Source organism: Lissotriton helveticus, chromosome 9 (assembly GCF_964261635.1).
Source record: "Lissotriton helveticus chromosome 9, aLisHel1.1, whole genome shotgun sequence".
Lineage (NCBI taxonomy): Eukaryota > Metazoa > Chordata > Amphibia > Caudata > Salamandridae > Lissotriton > Lissotriton helveticus.
Window position 1 is genome coordinate 10,448,509 of NC_136070.1, and position 20,051 is coordinate 10,468,559.

Here is a 20,051-nt window from a genome sequence, read left to right on the forward strand (position 1 = left end):
TCAATAATCCATTGGGTGGAGTGATGGTTGAGAGTCGCACCCAATCACTGACCAGCGGGGAGACCGCCACATCAGCGCTCAGGCAGGACCTCCCCTCTATTCACTGCAACTGAATACATACAATGGCCAGACAATCAGATGTGGAGAAGGCCTGAAGAACTGCTCAGACCCTGCTCTTCTGCACTGACCAGCTCCTTCCGTCCTCCAACACCATGCGGGGCTTCCTCACCGCCGCCATCTTTCTTGCTTCTGTGATCCCCAAAGGTGAGACCTGAGCAGCTTCTCAATATTTTTTGTTCACTTCATAGAACTCAGGATCACATGATCCAAAAGAGAAACTTTAAAGTCTACTGCCAGAAAACAACTCTGATTGACACAACAAGAAAAGGCAAAACAGTCCATGCTAACAACATGTACCAGAGAGCTAAACAACCTGACCAGTGCGATACATGTCACCTCATCCTAGCATCATTCAAGAAATGGGCAGGGGACCCTGTCCCTGTGCATGTTTGACAATGAGAATGCACAGGGAATACATTCAATTAGTGGCTAATAATGGGGTTGGAGTAGTTTCATGTACCAGGTATTTCTTCCAGTAAACTGCATGGCTCCTGTGTGGGTGCAGGCGAATGAGAGGTAAAGTAGAAAAACTGTATATTAACTAACTGATTGCTTTCCAACATTTTACAAAGATGTTTTTTAAAAGACAAGTATTTCCAATAATCATGCATCTGAACTAACTGAACGGTTTCCATGTTTGCTACTTTTTTTTACCTATTTACAGAAAGAAATGATTTGCTCTGTTTGTATAAATCTATAAAAATGGCAAACATAGAAACTAGGCTTTTAAATGCTAGCTCCTGGCCTTCCAGTTGCTATGCAGTTTCACACTGGGTTCACTTAATGGAAAACATGCAACAATTGCATACAGTTGTCAGGCAGATGACTCAGGTCGTCGGTCAAAGGGTGTTTCTATCACTTTAGACATAATTAACATTTCACATGTCCTATGTCGGTGTCCATCCTTTGCAGTGTTACTCTATTTCGCATCACGCTGTCGGGGCTTTGGGTGCTTTACAAAGAACTAAAAATGGACAAAAAATAATACATTGTAAATGTCTAGTTATTTAAAGCAAAAAGGGTGCTCAAAGCCTGAAGGTGACGGTGGAATATGGGTGCTCAAAGTCTGAAGGTGATTCTGGAATGTGGGCACTCATAGGCCGAAGGTGACGGTGGAATGTGGGTGCTCATAGTCTGAAGGTGACGGTGGAATGTGGGCACTCATAGTCCGAAGGTGACTTTTGAATGTGGGTGCTCATAGTCTGAAGGTGACTGTAGAATGTGGGTGCTTGTAGGATGTGGGTGATCATAGTCTGAAGGTGACTGTAGAATGTGGGTGCTCATAGTCTGAAGGTGACTGTAGAATGTGGGTGTCCATAGTCTGAAGGTGACTGTAGAGTGTGGTGCCCATAGATCGAATGTGTTTGTAGGATGTGGGTGATCATTGTCTGAAGGAGACTGTAGAATGTGGGTAGTCAAAGTCTGAAGGTGACTGTAGAATGTGGGTGGGCTCTTTGAAAAGGTTTGCACTCGTTCTCATAACCACTAAGGGTTAATTACGAATGTAGGTGCTATTTATCACACCTGATAAATACTAATATCGCGGGGCATGTTTATTTATAGGGTGCAAAAAATAACACTTGTTACGACATGGGGTCGGTAATAACCTACGGATTTTGGTGTTTAACTCACCAAAATCCACATGATACACATTGGCGGCCACCACATACAAAAAAGTGGTGTGGTGCTGGGGGCGCGGGTATGCAGGAGGTGCCGCGTTGGGTGCTCGGGGAGAAGGTGGGAGAGGGTGTGGGGGACTATAATAATAATTGTTAATTTTTTTTTAAAAGGTAATCTTATTTTCTGCCGGCCGTGTCGTGTTTCAGTGCTGGGACTTCCTTGTCCTAGCAGACACTGTGACCATGTGCAGCGCGGGGATTGGCCTGAGCGGGCTGGAAAGACACTCCGCTCAGGTCAGGGAGTCTTTGGGGTATCTCTAACTCAGCTGTTCAATACAGCCAGTTTAGAGAAACCTAAGTGAGCATTAGTTTTTTTGTCGGGTTGAGACGGCCGGCCAAACACATAAGCACACTTAGGAAGTGCAGATATCACTCCTCCTCCACCCTCCGATGCCCGCCCCTCCCTGCACACGATGGCTGAGCCAGTGGCTTAAAAATAAAACGATAATGAAATATATATATTTTTTTTGCTGCTGGCTCTGAGCCGTGGGGCGACGCTCCCCGGCCATTGTTGCCCCTGACGATACAGTAAATATTTTATGCTTTTAGCGCGTTACATTTTGGCAGGTTTGACCTGCCGAAAATTTAACAAAGGTTGAGGTATTTAACACATTCAATAATCATCCGATGCGCTAAACACCTCCCAACTCGTAATACCAACCCATGCCTAGATGGCTCTTCCACGTCTGGAGACAGCCCCCATTTCAGATCTCCAATCACTGATAGTGACAACAGACTTTGAGAAAACCTTCAACACTATTTAATGGACATACCTGTTTGTGCTGTTTTAGAGAAGAAGCTATGAAATGGAATTATGCTGCAGGAATGGGTCAAATTATGCTGCAGGGTTGAGTAAATTATGCAGCAAAATAATGCAAATTATGCGGAATAGTGCAGCACATTTGGTAATAGTATTAATTTATTATTTTATCATTTCTAAACTTGGTAATACTCTCTTGGCATTGGTTGCACCTCATTAGTACCAGTTTAACACCCAAATATAGTAACATGCAACACGCAAACTGCCTTCCACTGTACTGCAACACGTGTCATTGTATTTTTAGGAACCATTTGAGCTAGAAACAAATCTTTTTATGTTAAAACCTGCAGAATATGTGGCAGATGAAGGATTGTATAGCAACTATTGCCAATCTATAATTACTCAAAAAGTGTGGCTGCACAATCGCATAATTCAGGTGGCAATCCTACGACAAGCGTATGCACGGAATACATATAATCGAAGTTGTTGGAAACTGGGCTATTACAAGTAATACGTCCAAAACTGTCCTCAACTCATTGTAGCGCTTGACGCTTACAGGGGATCGAAGCGGAGCAGTCTAAGGCCTACTCACGGCAGGTGATGTGAGCTAGTAATCACCAATCACTGGCACATAATAATAACACAGAATAAATCATAGTCCAGTGAGTACTTTTTCATGAAAAAAAAGAAGTACATTATTACACACACACACTACTAAATACTACGCAATAATTTACAAATATATACATTGGCAGATAGAATATACAATAGATGCCATTGTGTAATCACTGGTGACCTCCTAGAGGGGTCGCCCAAACATACCAAGTGAGTTTAATCATGTTTCAACGAAATGGGGGTGCACCAGGTAATGAAGTCCAGTAGACTGTAAGTGTATCAAAAATGTTCTATATTTCAAATTCAAAGCAAGAATGCGCAAAAGCTCAGCCAACGCGTTTCATTCCCTCAAGGAGACCTTCATCAGGGCTTAAACGTCAACATTTTGGTGTATCGATAAAGAGTCGTGGAAATAGTTCTGTTCCACTGCATTGCGCTGGAATTCCTCGGAGTATAAACAGGCACAGTATGGCCCGACTAACAATCTTAGACATCAATTTGTGTGTATCAATAGTTCAAAAAATAGTGAGGATAGTTCAGTTCCAGTGTATTGCACTGGAATTCATTGAAGTAATTGCAGGCACACTTTGGCCCGCCTAAAAACCTGCGCAGGCCTTCATATAGTCGCCACTCCGAGAATGTCGAGCAATACACTGGAACCGAACTAACCTCACGATTTAGTTGAAACTAATCTTGGATCTGGAGCACAGAGGCGTCACGCAGCGGCTGGCACTGGGGTAGCTTGCGCAGGGACAAGATACATTGGAACTTGCTTGAGGTGCAGAACAGGGAGTCCGCCGTTGTTTATCTTGACATTGAGTTTAATCATGTTGTTTCATAATAAACCACATTAAGATACCTTTAGCAGGAATCATTGTCATTATAGCGGTGATCAACAAAGCATTATGAATCATTATATTGAACCTTTACAATATGTGCAATCATTATGCTAAACAAATAACCATTAAAGCATTTATCAAAATTAAAACCTGTGTTTGTGTAATTCTTAGGCACTTGATACCAAGATCTTAACCAGGCCCAGGTCCTGTGCAATGGTGAAAATACTGTGAACACACACAGATTAGGGTACACTATGTGTTAGAGTACCCCTATGATTGACATATCCTATAAGCCCCTACTACATAATAGGGCAGGGGGATTAACACTTCTTTTATGCCAGGCAGCCCTTTCTGCACCTGCATGTGTGCACCCCAGAGAGCCTGAGGTCAGTTTAAAAGCAGCCGTGTGTCACAGGACTGCTTTAAAATGTATATTGTGCCCAAACTCGACTTTGGTGGTGGGGCATTTACAAACTGATAAACTACTATATTTTGACATATTAGGACCCCAGGGTTGGGGGTTCCTACTTATAAGGAGGGCCTTTATAAAAGATGCTTTATATGCCCTAGTGATAGAGAAATTATAAATTTCACATCCCCCATTGTAGTAACGTGCTTGCCAAAATCCAATGTATGTGCTAGAAGGACTGTGGGGTTGGGATCTACATTACTTTTATAAACATTATGCAGAATCATTTACACACAAACAGGCCTGACTATATATTCGTTTTTCTTTAAGGCATGGAATTCGGCGGTGTATAATTTTATTGCGGCTTGGGTTACTCCCTTTTAATTCACTGACTGTTCAATGGACTCACAATGAAAACGCTACCAGTAATTGTGATCTCTGCAATGGTGGTGAGCAAGATCTGAAGCACGTATTGACGGTATGCCCAAACCCGATACTGGTTGAAGCCAGAAGGCGCCATTTAAAATCAATACAATTTAGATATAACAGCGCATCTGTGCAGAGTCTGCTCTCACTTTTTAACTCTCCCCAGATGAACTTGTATGTCACAGCTTGTTTACATTTTTTAAAACTTTTTAAAATCTGTATTGAATGTATTATGTGTATAGTTATAACAATTGTTTTGTATTGAATTGGTTGTTCTCAGCAGAGAAGTAAATAAAATAAATAAAAACTTGAAACTTGAAACATTATTTTTGAATATCCACAACCCCTAATGTCTCCTGGGATCCCAAGGATGGGGAATCGTGTAGCTTTAAGCAGGGTCCTTATAAAATATGTTTTATAAGCCCTGGTGTTGGTAAAATTTGACATCACATTTTCTCATCCCTGATGCTGCAACTGCAGCATCAATGTAGGTGGCCACGCCCCTAACTCGCCTCGCAGTTCCAGCCTGCAGGACGAAAAATAAAATGAGAACAAAAATGTTTTATTATCATTTTATTTTTGTCCTTTGCCTCTGCCGGCTTTCAACATACTTTAGATGCATAGTCAGGCACAAACCGGGAGTAGAACTCACAGAGACCGATGAACAACTTGAGGTCAACCTTATCAGTGGGCGCGGTGCTGCCAACTATGGCCCTCCCCAGACCAGGCCTAGGTTCCACCCCTTGTTCAGACAAAACATGTCCCAAGCACTCCTCCTTCTTTTCTAGGAAGGGACACTTTTCCTTTGTGAGAACAGCTCCCTTCTCTTGCATGATGTCCAGAACATGGTACAAGGCTTCCTCGTGCTGTTCCTTGGACGCACCATAGATGAAGACATCGTTCTGAAAGACAGCAATGCCCCTGACCCCTTTAAGCATGTTGCACATAATCCTGAACCACCACCACCGCATAGGCAAGGCCAAATGGCATCCTACAATGTTGGAACGATCCAATGGGTGTCACAAATGCCGTGAAATGCCTCGATGAAGGTTCCAAAACCACCTGGTGGTAAGCTGATGCCAAGTCCAGTTTGCTGAACCACTTTGAACCGTTAATCACTGTCAACAACTGCGAGATATTGAGAAGGGGCGGACTCAATCAAGCTGTTTTTATTGAGACTGCGTAAGTCGACACAAAGATCTCCATTCTTCTTCCTGGCCACAACCAAGGGAAAAAGCCACAGAGAAGACTCAAAAGGCTCAATAATGCCCTTCTCACACAAGCCATGAAGCTCGTGCTCAAGCCGATCCCTGACACTAAAGGGGACACTCCTGAGTCTGTGCTTGGAAGAATTAGCATTATCCTTAACCCTAATCTGATAGGTCAAACCCTTGATCTGCCCCAACCCTCTACCAAACACAAACGGGAAACATCAGGACTCATCTTCTGAATAGCAATTGGATGAGACAATAGAGACCTGTTCCTTTATGCCGGGCCTCAGAACCATCTGAAGGAGCCCTTGATGGAACCACCCCAGAATCAGTCAGTCAAACAAGCTTTATTCGACGATTGTCATAAAAGCAATACATTAAAACAACTCATGCAATAAAAATAAAGATAAAATTCACACAGAAATACTACAAAAACTAAAATTCATCAAGATAGGAACATTTCATCAAGACTAGGACATCAAGAGTCATAAAGTTAATCATAGCATTACTTATCCCTTTAAACATTTACTTCTAATGATTGTCATGACAGCAATACATTAAAACAAGTCGTACAATAAAAATAGAGATAAAATTCACACAGAAATATTACAAAAGCTAAAATCCATCAAGATAGGAAAATGTCATCAAGACTAGGGACATCAAGAGTCGTAAAGTTAATCATAGGATTACTTATCCCTTTAAACATTTACTTCTAATGACCCATGCCTATCCCAGAAATTTGGCAACTTCTATGTATATTGGGGGGCTGGGGTTTGTGCAGATAATTCTAAGGGCCAGTAGTCCACTCCGAGTGCCCAACAATTTGGCCATTGGGCGCAACCAAGCTCTAAGCGGGGAAGAGTATGCTTGACATTCGAAGAGTAAGTGGCTAATTGTTTCCTTAGAATTCGGGCAAAATGGGCATGAGGGATTTCCACCACTAGACCACCTGGATGTAAATGCTCTGACAGGAATGCTGCCGAGTCTCAATTGAAAGTAAAGCTTTCTGTCCAGCGGTTTAGTTATGTCGTCCCAGAATGGCTCAAATGACGTCTCATCCTTGAACTCCATAAAAACCCCGGTTAGTGAAAGTGGGGAGTGGACCTAAACAATTTGGAAAATATAATTTCCAAATACATGCCCTTTAAGGCTTTTTTTGATAGAAAAGTAGCATTTGTCAGGTCCTCCCATGTCTCCACCAGACCCATCTCTCTGAGAATCTCTCCAATTCCAGAGAGCCATTTTATCTGGTGAAAGACATCACTTTTAATAATATCAAGGAGGCCCCTTGCAAATATTTCCAGTTCTGGCGTAACCCATATTCGCCTCCTGTATAGTACCGGGCGAAGGTTTGCAATAATCTTAATTGCTTTCATGCCTAGGTCCTGGAAGACAGGCCCCATGGGGGTGCTCTGTGGCAGCATGGTAAGTTTACGCAAAAAGCTATTTTCGGAACATGTTAATTTACTTAGGTTTCCTTGCCCCCAGATTTCTATACCATAAAGGGCTGCACCCATAGCCTTTGCTTTGTAGACCATAATTGCAGGGGCCAATGGTTTAGGCATGTTCTCTGTTCAGTACCCCGGCAAGTTGCCTATGTTTTAGGGCTGCGAGGTCTATCTGTTCGTTCCATCGCAGGTCATGCTGGATGGTTACGCCCAGATATAAGAATGATTTTACTTGTCCCAGGGGTTGTTTATTCATTAGTATTGTCCCTCGAAATGTCTTGTGCTGGTTAAAAGACATGAATTTTGATTTTAAAACATTAATTTCAAGCCCCTGATCAATACAGAAGGCTTCAAAGATTCCAAGTGCTTTTTGCAAGCCACTCGGGGTCGTGGAAATAATAAGGCAATCGTCGGCGAACATTAAAATAGGTACTTTGGCGCCTGCTAAAATTGGAGCATCAACACTTGCCTTAATCAGGACCTTTGCCACATTATTGATATAGAGAGAGAAGAGCGTTGGGGCTAACACACAGCCTTGGCGCACTCCTCTCTCTACTGGGAACTGGTTGGTGACACTACCAGGGGGTCCCCATCTTATCTGGGCATAGTTATGCTCGTGTAGTTTCACAATCAGAGAAAGAAGGGTGGGAGGCATGCCCATATCTTTCAATACGAGCTAAAGGTTTATGCGCGGAACAAGATCAAAGGCAGCCCTCAGGTCAATGAAGGCAGCATACAGACTACCCCCTCCCAATTGGACAACCTTCCAATAGAGCATGGCAAAGTGTAGGACTTGATCCACTGTACTTATGCAGGCCCTGAACCCTGCTTCAAGATGAGACAAGATTCGCATCTCGCACTCCCACTCAAGAACTTTATTTAGTACCACTCTGCCATAAATCTTTTGGATGGTGTCAATTAAGCTGATAGGGCGGTAATTGCCTGGAAGGGACTTATCGCCTTTTTTAAAAACAGGGATTATTTCTGCCCCCTTCCACGATTTAGGTATTGGTGTTCCTTTGGCGATCGAATTTGCCAATAGTAAAATATACTTTGCCCATGGTTCTCGGTCATGCAGGAAGATATCAGCTGGGACACCGTCTATTCCTGGCGCCCTACCAGGTGTAACGGAGTCCAGCGCGCATTCAATGACCCTGATAGTGAACGCGACTTCCACCCAGGGAGTGTATTTTATTCTCTCTCTACGCTCTGTAGGCAAGTCCTGCCCTCTAGCATATTGGGGCATAAAGTAGGGCACCCAATCTCCTTGGGCTACCCAGTTTTGGGGCTTTTCTGGGCAACCTCCTGACCCCCATTTTACTAAATCCCAAAATTGCTTGGAATTCCTGATTGTGCTAGCCTCCTTAAGCTCCCTCCACCTTTTTTCATCCCAGGCGCGCTTAGATTTTTGTATTACAATTTTATATGTGCTCCTGGCTAGACGAACACCAACACTAGAACCGGTTTTAATAGCCTGTCCTAGGTCTAACCTGGCCTTCCTACAATCGTTATTGTACCACCTGGGGGAGTAATTAGTTGAGTTTTTATTTGAATTATATTTTTTAACAAATAGGCCCTTTATTTGAGTGAACAGAGTTTCGTGCACCTTAATGGCACTATCACTCCCTACAATTGAGGCATCATGGGCAGCGCAGGCGCTCAGTTCCTTAGTGGCTTAGAGGTTGGCGGAGCGTAGACTGCGGGTAGGGGTGTAGAAGCGGAGTCGGTCGTTGAGGTACGCCGGCCCGGCGTTGTGTAAGGCTTTGTGTGCGTGGATGAGGAGTTTGAATGGATAGCCCCTTGATGGCTACATATACACCTTACTGAGGATCATTCTACTTTAAATTCAAGAATGTCCCAAAGTAACCAGCCAATTCTATCCTCCGCCCCTCATAATAAACAGGAGCCCTGTCGGGAGGATCCAAAAGACGAGAACCCCAGACCTTGTGAAACATTTCCTGGGTGATCATGGTTATTCTTGCACCTGAATCCACAAGCAGACACACCTTTTTATCTCCAATGCCGATTTCAATGTAAGGGTCAATGCATTCAGAGATGTCTCCCAGGACAACAGTCTTCTCACCAACCACCATAACCATATTTGTCAGCTTTTACCTGATACTATGGTATTTGTCACAATCAGTATGTTCCGCATAAGACAAATTCACAACAGAGGGTGTATTGACCTATTTGCCAACCTGAGGGGTGAAACTATCCCGCTTACCAATTTGACAGACTTTGGCAAAATGTCCTAACTTGCCACAGGACCTGCAAGTAACAATTTTTAGCTGGGCACCCTCTAGCCCCTTTGACATGCGAGGGGTTTCCACAATGGAAACACGTTAGCTTGCTTGAAAAATGAACTTTCCGAACGTGGGACAACATTGTTTTTAAAATCCTTGGGTGTAACAGCCCCCACCAGTTCATTAGACTTGTCTCTCAACTCTTTAACAGAACCTTTGGAGAGCTCAATGCTCTTCGCAGTGCGAATAGTCTCCTCGAGGGAGGGATTACCCATGGATAACAGTTTCTGCTTGTCGGAACACTTACATAGGTACTGGTCTCTGACCAATTGATCTGCAAATTCCTCAAACTGACAATCAGTGCTCAATTTACGGAGGGCAGACACAAAAGCATAAACATCTTCTTGAGATCGCTGCTCCATTTTGAAGAACTTGTGCCTAATGTTAACCAAGCTGGGCTGTACGTCAAAACACAATTTCAATTTCTTTACTGTCTCAATGTATTCATCAATGTCTTCCTCCTCCAGGGCAAGTGTTTGAACACCGATCTACCCTCGAAACTAAGGAGTGAAGCAGGAGACATTTTTTCCTTCTGCCCTGTTACGAGATGCCGTGATAGCTCCCACGTATGTCACAAATGCATCGTACCAATTTTTCCATGCTATGGGTGGGTTTCCAGGCACCTCGAGAAAGTGGGGTGGGGGAGAAACAGACTGCATGGTTAGTAAGTATATGACTTGGCTGACACAACGACCACTGTGCCCTTGGCCTGGTTGCCCCCTCGCTCCCCGCCTGCTGCCTGCCACTTACCTGCTGCCTGCTGCCGATCCATCCCGGCGCCCCAGCCGCCGCAGGGCCGCCCGCCTGGATTTCGCGCCGGTTTTGACGCGACCCCGCCCCCCCGCCTACCGATAGGCCCACGCGCTCCCCGCCTCCCGCCTGACCCGCCCTCCAGGATCCCTTCTTATGACGCCCCCTCAGCGACCGCGCGCAGCGGGAGCACCGACTGAGCGCCGAAGGTGCGCCAAAGGTAAGCCCGTCTGCGCCCGTCCGCGCCTGGCCCGCGCCCAGCGCCAGGACCCCTGGCCTCCGCAGACCCCAGCCCACCCGCCGGACGTACGACGCCGCCACCCTCATCGCACTCAACGACGGACGAGCCCCGGGATGCTACCGTGCCACCCCGAGACGCACCCACGGACCCTTCATCTGCCAGTCCTGCAAGTTCACCTGCATCCGGACCTGCCTCGCACCAGCACCCGCCAAGACGAACACCAGCACCAACCACCTGAAGTGCATCCTGCTCAACACCCGCTCAGTCCACAGACACGCCATCGAACTCTGGAACCTCATCGACACCACAGCATCAGACGTTGCCTTCCTCACGGAGACCTGGATGAACGCCTCTTCAGCGCCCGACATCGCCATCGCCATCCCAGAGGGCTACAAGATCACCCGGAGGGATCGCACTGCCAACCAGATAGGAGGAGGCATCGCCATCATCCACAGGGACACCATCCGCATCACGACCAGCACAGACGACATCCTGACCACCGCCGAACACCTACACTTCCAGATCCACACCGACCCGAAGACCACCCTCAGAGGCACCCTGATCTACCGACCCCCTGGACCACGCACACGATTCAGCGAGGACATCGCCGACTTCGTCAGCCCGCATGCCCTCCCCTCCGCTGACTACATCCTCCTGGGGGACATCAACTTCCACCTGGAGAACAACAACGACCGCAACACCACCACCCTGCTGGACAACCTCGCCAACCTCGGACTCAAGCAGCTGGTGACCACCCCCACCCACCTCGCCGGACACACACTCGACGCCGTCTTCTCATCCAGCAAAGACATCACCTTCAGCCACGCCACTGGACTCCACTGGACGGACCACAGCTGCGTCCACTTCACCTTCAGAAGAACAACGACCCACCACCACCAGCAACAGGTTGCCCGAAGAAGCTGGAGCAAGATCACAGCCGACCAGCTCGCCGCTGCCCTGAGCCAGCACCCTCCCGCCAGCTCAGCGAACCCCAGCCAGGCCGCCGACAACCTCACGAAGTGGATCAGCAACTGCGCGGACGTACTCGCCCCACTGAAGACCCCGCCCAGCAGACCCGGCAGCAAGAAGGCCCCATGGTTCACCGACGAACTCAAGAGCTCCAAGAAGAACTGCCGAGCCCTCGAGAAAGCCTGGAGAAGGGAGCCAACACCGGACAACATGACCACCCTCAAGCTTGCCACCCGGAAGCACCACCAGCTGATCCGCGACACCAAGAAAACGGCATTCAAGGACCGACTGGACAACAACGCACACAACTGCAAGGAACTCTTCAACATCGTGAAAGAGCTCTCCAACCCCAACGCCGGAAACAACGACATCACCCCATCGCAAGAACTCTGCAACTCCCTCGCCTCCTACTTCCACAACAAGATCGCGGACATACACAACAGCTTCAACACCCAACCGACGAACGCCACGCCCGACTCAACCGAACCACCGCCCCCCACCACCACCCTCCGCGCCTGGACTCCTATCAGCACCGAAGACACCGTCCGCACGATGAACTCCATCCACTCCGGATCTCCGACCGACCCTTGCCCTCACCACGTCTTCAACAAGGCCGACGCTGTCATCGCACCCCACCTGCGGGACATCATCAACACCTCATTCGACACCGCCACCTTCCCTGAGAGCTGGAAGCACGCCGAACTCAGCGCTCTACTCAAGAAACCAACAGCGGACCCCACCGAACTGAAGAATTACCGCCCCATCTCGCTCCTCCCGTTTCCAGCCAAAGTCATCGAGAAGACCGTCAACAAGCAGCTGGCCGCCTTCCTTGAGACGAACGGATCCCTCGACCCCTCACAGTCTGGCTTCCGAGCCAACCACAGCACCGAGACCGCCCTCATCGCTGCCACCGATGACATCCGAACCCTGATGGATAACGGAGAAACAGCGGCGCTCATCCTCCTAGACCTCTCCGCGGCCTTGGACACCGTCTGCCACCGCACCCTAGTGCAGCGCCTCTACAACGTCGGAATCCAGGAGAAGGCACTGGAATGGATCATCTCCTTCCTCGACGGAAGAACCCAGAGAGTCCGCCTACCTCCGTACAAATCAAAGGCCACCGAAGTCATCTGCGGCGTACCCCAAGGATCCTCGCTGAGCCCAACCCTCTTCAACGTCTACATGAGCCCCCTCGCGGCCATCGCACGCCAACACAACCTGAACATCATCTCCTACGCCGACGATACCCAGCTGATCCTCTCCCTTACCAACGACCCCGCCGCCGCCAGAGCCAACCTCCACGACGGAATGAAAGAAGTAGCCGAGTGGATGTCGACCAGCCGCCTGAAGCTGAACTCAGACAAGACGGAAGTCCTCATCCTGGGATCCTCGCCCTCCGCCTGGGACGACTCCTGGTGGCCCCCCGCCCTGGGAACTGCACCCAAACCGACAGACCACGCACGCAACCTGGGCTTCATCCTGGACTCCTCCCTCTCCATGACCAAGCAAGTCAACGCAGTCTCCTCGTCGTGCTTCAACATCCTGCGCATGCTACGGAAAATCTTCCGGTGGATCCCCACCGAGACCAGGAAGACTGTCACCCAGGCCCTCGTCACCAGCCGACTGGACTACGGCAACGCCCTCTACGCCGGAACCACCGCCAAGCTCCAGAAGAGACTCCAACGGATCCAGAACGCCTCAGCCAGACTCATCCTCGACATCCCACGACACAGCCACATCTCCGGACACCTAAGAGACCTGCACTGGCTCCCGGTCAACAAGAGAATCACCTTCCGTCTCCTCACCCACGCACACAAAGCCCTACACGATCAAGGCCCGAGCTACCTCAACAACCGCATCAACTTCTACGCTCCCAAACGACACCTCCGATCAGCCAGTCACGCCCTCGCCGCCGTCCCCCGCATCCGAAGAACGACAACAGGAGGAAGGTCCTTCTCCTACCTGGCTGCCAAGACCTGGAACTCCCTCCCGACCGACCTGCGCCTGACCCAAGACCACCTCGCCTTCAGGAAGAAGCTCAAGACCTGGCTGTTCGGGCAGTAGCAGCACCCCCCCCCCAGCGCCTTGAGACCCTCCGGGTAAGTAGAGCGCTCTATAAATGTCTATGATTGATTGATTGATTGAACACCACATGAGGCAATACAAGTAAACTACAACCAACAGAAAGGTGACATTAGCTATTGTGAAAAACCAAAAAAAAATGTATACATATATATAAAAACAGTAAAAAGAATACATTCTTTTCAAGGTGTGCATGTCCCTGTGAGGTCCGCACACAGGAAATGAAAACAAACAGGAATGTGTGCCATTGTGAGCCAGAACTCACACAATGATTGTTATCAGAGTTACACACAGTCGAAAATGGCCAAAACAAAATGGGTGCGACGCTGGCTACGCTGCGAGCATAACGTACCGAATGACATCACATGCTCCTTCGTCCTAGGCCTGACTCCTGGGCTGACGAGCGCCTGATCAAGAAATGGCGCCTTGGGTGGCGCGAGGTTGCGTTCATGTGCCTGCTCCCGGCTTGAAGTAAGCCATTGCTTGAACTGCTGCTTAGCTGAGGGGGCAAGCGCGGAGACAGTACCTTGAAACGTCCGCCCCCTGACGGGTTACCAAACTTGTGCCGATAGGAGGGCGGAATGTTGCATCAACCACAGGAGGGTTGTGAGGTTTCAGAGCTTCCGAAGTGAAATAGATGAAAACCGGTATCCCAATCTCGAAGGTCCTCATGGGTTCAGAAGCCCACTGCCGCTTGTCCGCACCATAAATGTAGTGAAGAAGTCGCTGGAAACAGGAAGGTGCCAGCAAAACAGCTTTATCGACGACAGGGACTGCTCACCAGCCAAAAGAGGAGACAACTCAAAATAACTGACTTCTAGATTAAAAAACCGAGTTCAAAGCTCTGTTATGGAATGCACACGCGTAAGGACCCAGGAGGGGTGAGCATTCCACAACAGAGAATCACACAGGGGAGAAGCCACTACAAATTGTTAATAAAGAAGCCAAATTACAAGATGAGAAACTCAACAAAGCGGAGGTGGCTAGAAAAAAACATGATGGATGTTTCTGCAAAGATACGCAGATTGGGGCCAACAACCCTACCTCATAAGTCATATATCCACATCAATCCAACATTTCCTGCTTGTAACCCACTTGGGAGTCTTTCCATCAAAAGAACAGGTTCCAGCCTGGAAACAAACCTGGTTGGACCCTTAGTGTTGTTTATGCGGCAGTTACGAGGAGACAGTATTCCATTTTTTGTGCATTTGCCCCACCGTCGGCCAGTTGAGACGGAAACTGCTAGGATAAGATCCTGCCACCCCACCATGAGGACACTCTTGAACAGTCAGTCGCTCCAGCTCTCTTGCAGGGTAACAAAGTTCCGACTACAAGTGAATAGTGTGGTTCTGAAAATTCTGGACTCGTGTAGTAATTCTGGACTCGAGAATTAAACTTCGTCGTAACATGCCGAATTTGGTATCAAAAGACCGAGAATGGCTAGTACACTATGCACAAGCATTTTTGTCATATTCGAGTGACGATTTCACCTCGAAATCGTCATTCTCGTTCTGAACCCTTGGCTTCCATTTTGTGTATGGCAGCCATTTTGTGAGTTGCCCTCACATAGGCAGACGGATTAAGCCAAATTTGATTCCAAAGGACACGTACACCTTGATTGACTTTTCTCTGACCTGGGCAAGTTGGAACCATTGCCCCAGGCCGAACCTGTTTGGTCAGTTCCTCTCCCAGTGGCCGAACGAGATAGCATCAAGGCAGGACAGGCCATAAACCTTTTCATCGCACACGCACCCTGCCGAATCTTGCTCACACCTGTCCCTGCTCTTTTCTCTCTCACTTGCTTTATGATGGGGAGGTGCCCGTTTTTATTGGGGGTCCACCGGTATCTGATGGAAATGCTGGGCCTTGCCGGGTAATTTGTTTTGGGCTGGACAAACAGAAATGTGGGCTGTCATCATGACTCTGCTTTACCTTTGTAGTTAAAATATGTCAATGGTATAGTAAAATGTGAAGAATGTTTGCCTAAAGCACAATATTCCGTATAAAAAGAGAAGCCTGACTTTGTAAATTCGAGCAGTCTCCTGAGAATATACATCCCGTGCTGTTGTACTTCTAGGACGCCTGTTACCTTGGTTGCAGCCAATAAAATCGACCCTTGACTTCACCTAGAAGACTCTGAGTTTCTGTGGTCTGAATCAGGAAAGTACTCGAGGTCTTTGGGTGTACCCTGACACCGCTGGGTTACCCGTTCGGTACCGGTTCCGAAAAACCCAGTACCTCAGTTGGCGCCCAACGTTGGGCGATACCAGCGGTACCGGTCCAGCCAGAGGTTCGTGAGGAGGTTCGTGTGAAAATTCGGGAGGAAGGCCAACCACTTCAACGACCCCTGCATGTCGACGTGGTCCGAAAGTCTTTGCTGCGAGGTTCCCCGCTTCCCGACGGCTACAGAGGACTGCTGCCCTGGCTATCGCCCTGATTTGGACCCTTAAAGTTTGGTAGAGCGAAACGCTAAGACGAGTCTTCTGGTGACGTCATTGATATCTCAGTTAAGTATAAGTGGAGCGTCTCCCAGTCCTTAGTTGGTTCTTAGTTTTGGGTATCCTTTGGGATCTTTATTTGGAACTTGCAATTGCCAAAGCCGAAGGACTCGTGTTTTCACGAGAAATATCGTAATCGATAATCCTTTGAAGTTTGGAGCTAGACTAGAGAGCGAAGATGCCTGGTCTTAGCAGACTTGGAAATTTGTTTTGTCTTGGTTGTAGTAAAAGGGACTCCCGATTGGAGAATTCGTGTCCGGTTCCTCCGGTTGGAACTCCAACTTATGAATTATATGTGAAACATGGAGTAGGCCCCATCACATATAACGAAGTGTGGATCAAATACACCAGAAAAGATGGTGTTTTAAAATGGCCCCAATATGGTAGCTTTGACACGGAAATCTTAGACAATCTCGAAGTTAAACTTTTTAAGAAGAAAGCCCGGCCGGCAATGTTTGACTCCTTCCGCCTATGGCGTAAGGAAGCCAAACAGAAGGAAATTAAATTAGAGAAGAAAAATAAGAGAGAAAGGGGTATTTCGATAATGCAAGCTGCTATGCAGTTTAAAGACAATGAAGAAGAACAGATGAGTGAGCAGTTGCACAGGCAACGTAAAATGGTAATAGATAAATGCTATCCAGTTTTGCCGCTTCTTCAGCAAGATGCAGCAAAAGAGCTTGAAAAAGACCCGTTACTGTCGCATTTGTTAAGTTCGCCACCCCCCTATGCGCAAAATGCTACGGCACCTCCGCAACCTTTAGTTGCGCAACCTGTGATTGCATTGCCTCCTGCTCCTCCACAGCACCCACCAGCTGTTCTTCAGCTGGATCCTGCTCCTTCGGTACAGCCTCCTCAAGGCCCACCGATCACATCTGCTTCACCTGTGCTTTCTACGACTTTACCTAGTGCACCTTCTATTTCTCCTAATGCTCCCTCTGCTATTGCCTCTGCTACAGCCTTATCTCACCCTGTTTTTCCGCCCGTTCTTCCGTCAGTTTCCCCTTCCGTTCGACAGAGAATGACCAACACTGTTACTAATCTTTTCTCACCTTTCTTCGGGTCGCCTAATGCGACCCCTAACACGGAACGAAGACAGTTGCGGAGTCAACTGCCTGACTATCGAGAGAGAGATTTACTGAATCGTTTAGCGCATAAATGGGTTATCGACGCTGTAAGGTATGATGTAGAGTCTGTCATGGAAGTCTTCCGTCAATGGGAAGCACCAAAGCAGAGATATGTTTTTGAACAAATGTGTGTTTTTCTCTGTGAAGATTTGGAAGACAATGATCTGGAATACAACCCGCCGAGTTGTGTCGTGTGCGGTTCGACTTCGCAGAGGGCATGATTGTAGGTCCCGATGTCAAGAAAGCGGTTGAGACATTGTTGTCGTATCGGAGTAAGGGGGGCACTTCTCGATCACTATTTGAGCGTGACGCATCCGGTAGGAAAAAGGTGCGACAGTACCCCATGAGAGAAGTTCCTCCAGTTTGGAAGGAAGAAGTAGCAGCTGGTCCTGGTAATGTTCCACCACTTGTGCCAGCACATTTTCAGCGTGTATGGGTACATGTTCCTTGGAAGCGAACTGAAGTTTTAACCCTTAAACAGACATTGCCTGATCCCCGTAAAAATCCCGCAGGGTATTACAAAGAGTTGTCACAGACTGCTGGGTCATGTATAATAAATTTAGCAGACATAGACATGTTGTTTGGGAACGTTGTTCCACAGCCTTTATGGGGAAAGATTCGTCATGTAGATCATGATCAGGAGTTAGGTGACTCATGGGCTAATATTACTGCTGCAGATGGCCGACAAGTTGGTGGTGCTAAGCCTGAGCCTTTAGTATCTGAACTTCCTGGTAAAATAATTGATTACGTGAAAACGATAATGCCTGCGATACGTGTAAACTGGGATAAGTTGTCTGCATGTAAGCAGAAGAAAGATGAAACGGTGTCTGATTTCTTCACCAGGTTTGAAGAAACGTTTGTCGACCACAGTGGTCAAGATATGAGCACAGAAGGTGGTCAGCAATTGTTCGTCGATAAATTCGTGCACAATCTGCTTCCAGAGTTGTGTAAAAAGTTGAAAGATTCAGAGAGTTCTTGGGCAGTTTCATCTTCAGCACAGATATTGGCTACTGCACAATATTACGAAAATCGAGACAAAGACGAGAAAGATAGAGCAGAAAAGAAAACTAAAGAGCTGAAAACGAAGGTTTTGTTACAGCAAGCATATCCGCCACGTGGTGGTGGTGGCCAGAATAATGGTGGTCAGAATAACTATCAGAATAATTATCAACAGCCTCAACAGTATCAGAGGAACTCACAAAGAGTCGAGTATACTCAGCCACGTGTTCCTGTAGGCCCCAATCAGTGTTCGTATTGCAAGGAAGAAGGTCATTTTAAGTATAGTTGCCCTATTTTGTTACAGAACGCGAATGGTGTTTCAAACACAAGAGGTAGAGGTGTTCAGCAAGCGCCTAGAGGTAGAGGACGTGGAAACGTCCCCCAGAACGTACGTCCCCTTCCACCTCAAAATTCTATGAATAGGTTCGATCAACAGAATAATGCATCTGGTAGGACAGCTCAGTACTATGCTGATGATTATTATACAGAAGATGAGCAGTGGGAAGGTAATGATTGCTAGGACAGCCATGGACAAAGAGAGGGAGTTGTTTCAGTTCCAGTAGATCAGAGTGGACCATACATCGAGGTGATTACATCAGGTGTGTCAGAGCCTTTTCTGTTGGATACTGGTACTACAAAGAGTTCTATTATGCACTCCAAACTCCCTGGCGCACCTTTGTCTGGCGAAATGAATGTTTCTGTAGGTTTTTCTGGCGCCCCGGTTAGAAATCCGATTTCTGACCCTCTGTCTCTTTCTGTTGGTCCTTGTGAATTAGAAGCACCCCTTATTCTGACAACAGGTTGTGGTGAAAACTTGCTAGGATTAGATCTGTTAAAAAGATTGTATGCGACTTTGTACTGTTCTCCTTCGGGAGTACAGCTTACACTGGGTAAGAAAGTGGTTTCTCCGATGTACTTGTCAAGGGATAAACTTCCAACAGAATTGTCGTTTCTGCCTGATATTTTTTGGGCTACTGGTCCTAATGATGTGGGTCTCTTAGAAATACCACCATATGTTATAACATTGAAAACCAATGTTAAATTGCCCCAAATTCCCCAATACAAAATATCTAGTGAAGGTGAAAAAGCTTTGCTAGCGATCGTTTCCGATCTGATTGAAAAGGATGTGATTGAAGAGACTAGAGGCAACGTTTGCAATAGTCCTGTTCTGCCTGTTTTGAAACGAACTGACCCTTCTCAGCCACCTGTTTACAGATTTGTGATTGATCTGAGAGAGGTCAATAAGATCGTTGTGCCACAATTTCCAGTTGTCCCTGACATTACTGCCCTATTGACTATGATTCCAGCTTCTGCAACCTGGTTTTCGGTGATTGACTTGAAGAATGCTTTCTTCAGCATCCCGATTGCTGAGGAGATCAGGGATATTTTCGGCTTCAGTTTAGGAGGACGAAGCTTCCGCTTTAAACGAGCTCCACAGGGCTACTGTGAAAGTCCATCAATATATAGTCAAGCTTTAAAGACACAGCTTGATACGATTGTTTTACCTGAAGGTGCTACTCTAGTACAGTACGTTGATGATTTGCTTATGGCTGCAGATACTGAGGTAATATGTAAGAA

General features: G+C 47.2%; 1 protein-coding gene and 1 long non-coding RNA gene across 5 annotated transcripts in view; one reads left to right on the top strand and one right to left on the bottom strand.

Annotated features, from left to right (window-relative positions):
* The window catches only part of LOC144780855 (uncharacterized), an 800,768-nt gene that overhangs the window by 722,249 nt on the left and 58,468 nt on the right, over positions 1 to 20,051 (bottom strand). The window lies entirely within an intron of this gene.
* Positions 27 to 20,051, top strand: part of LOC144780852 (phospholipase A2 inhibitor and Ly6/PLAUR domain-containing protein-like) — a 172,933-nt gene continuing 152,908 nt past the window's right edge. Inside the window, exon 1 of the mRNA XM_078659350.1 lies at positions 27 to 264. Coding sequence (XP_078515476.1) covers positions 213 to 264 — 52 coding nt within the window. The 5' untranslated portion in view covers positions 27 to 212. The remainder of the gene's footprint in view (positions 265 to 20,051) is intronic.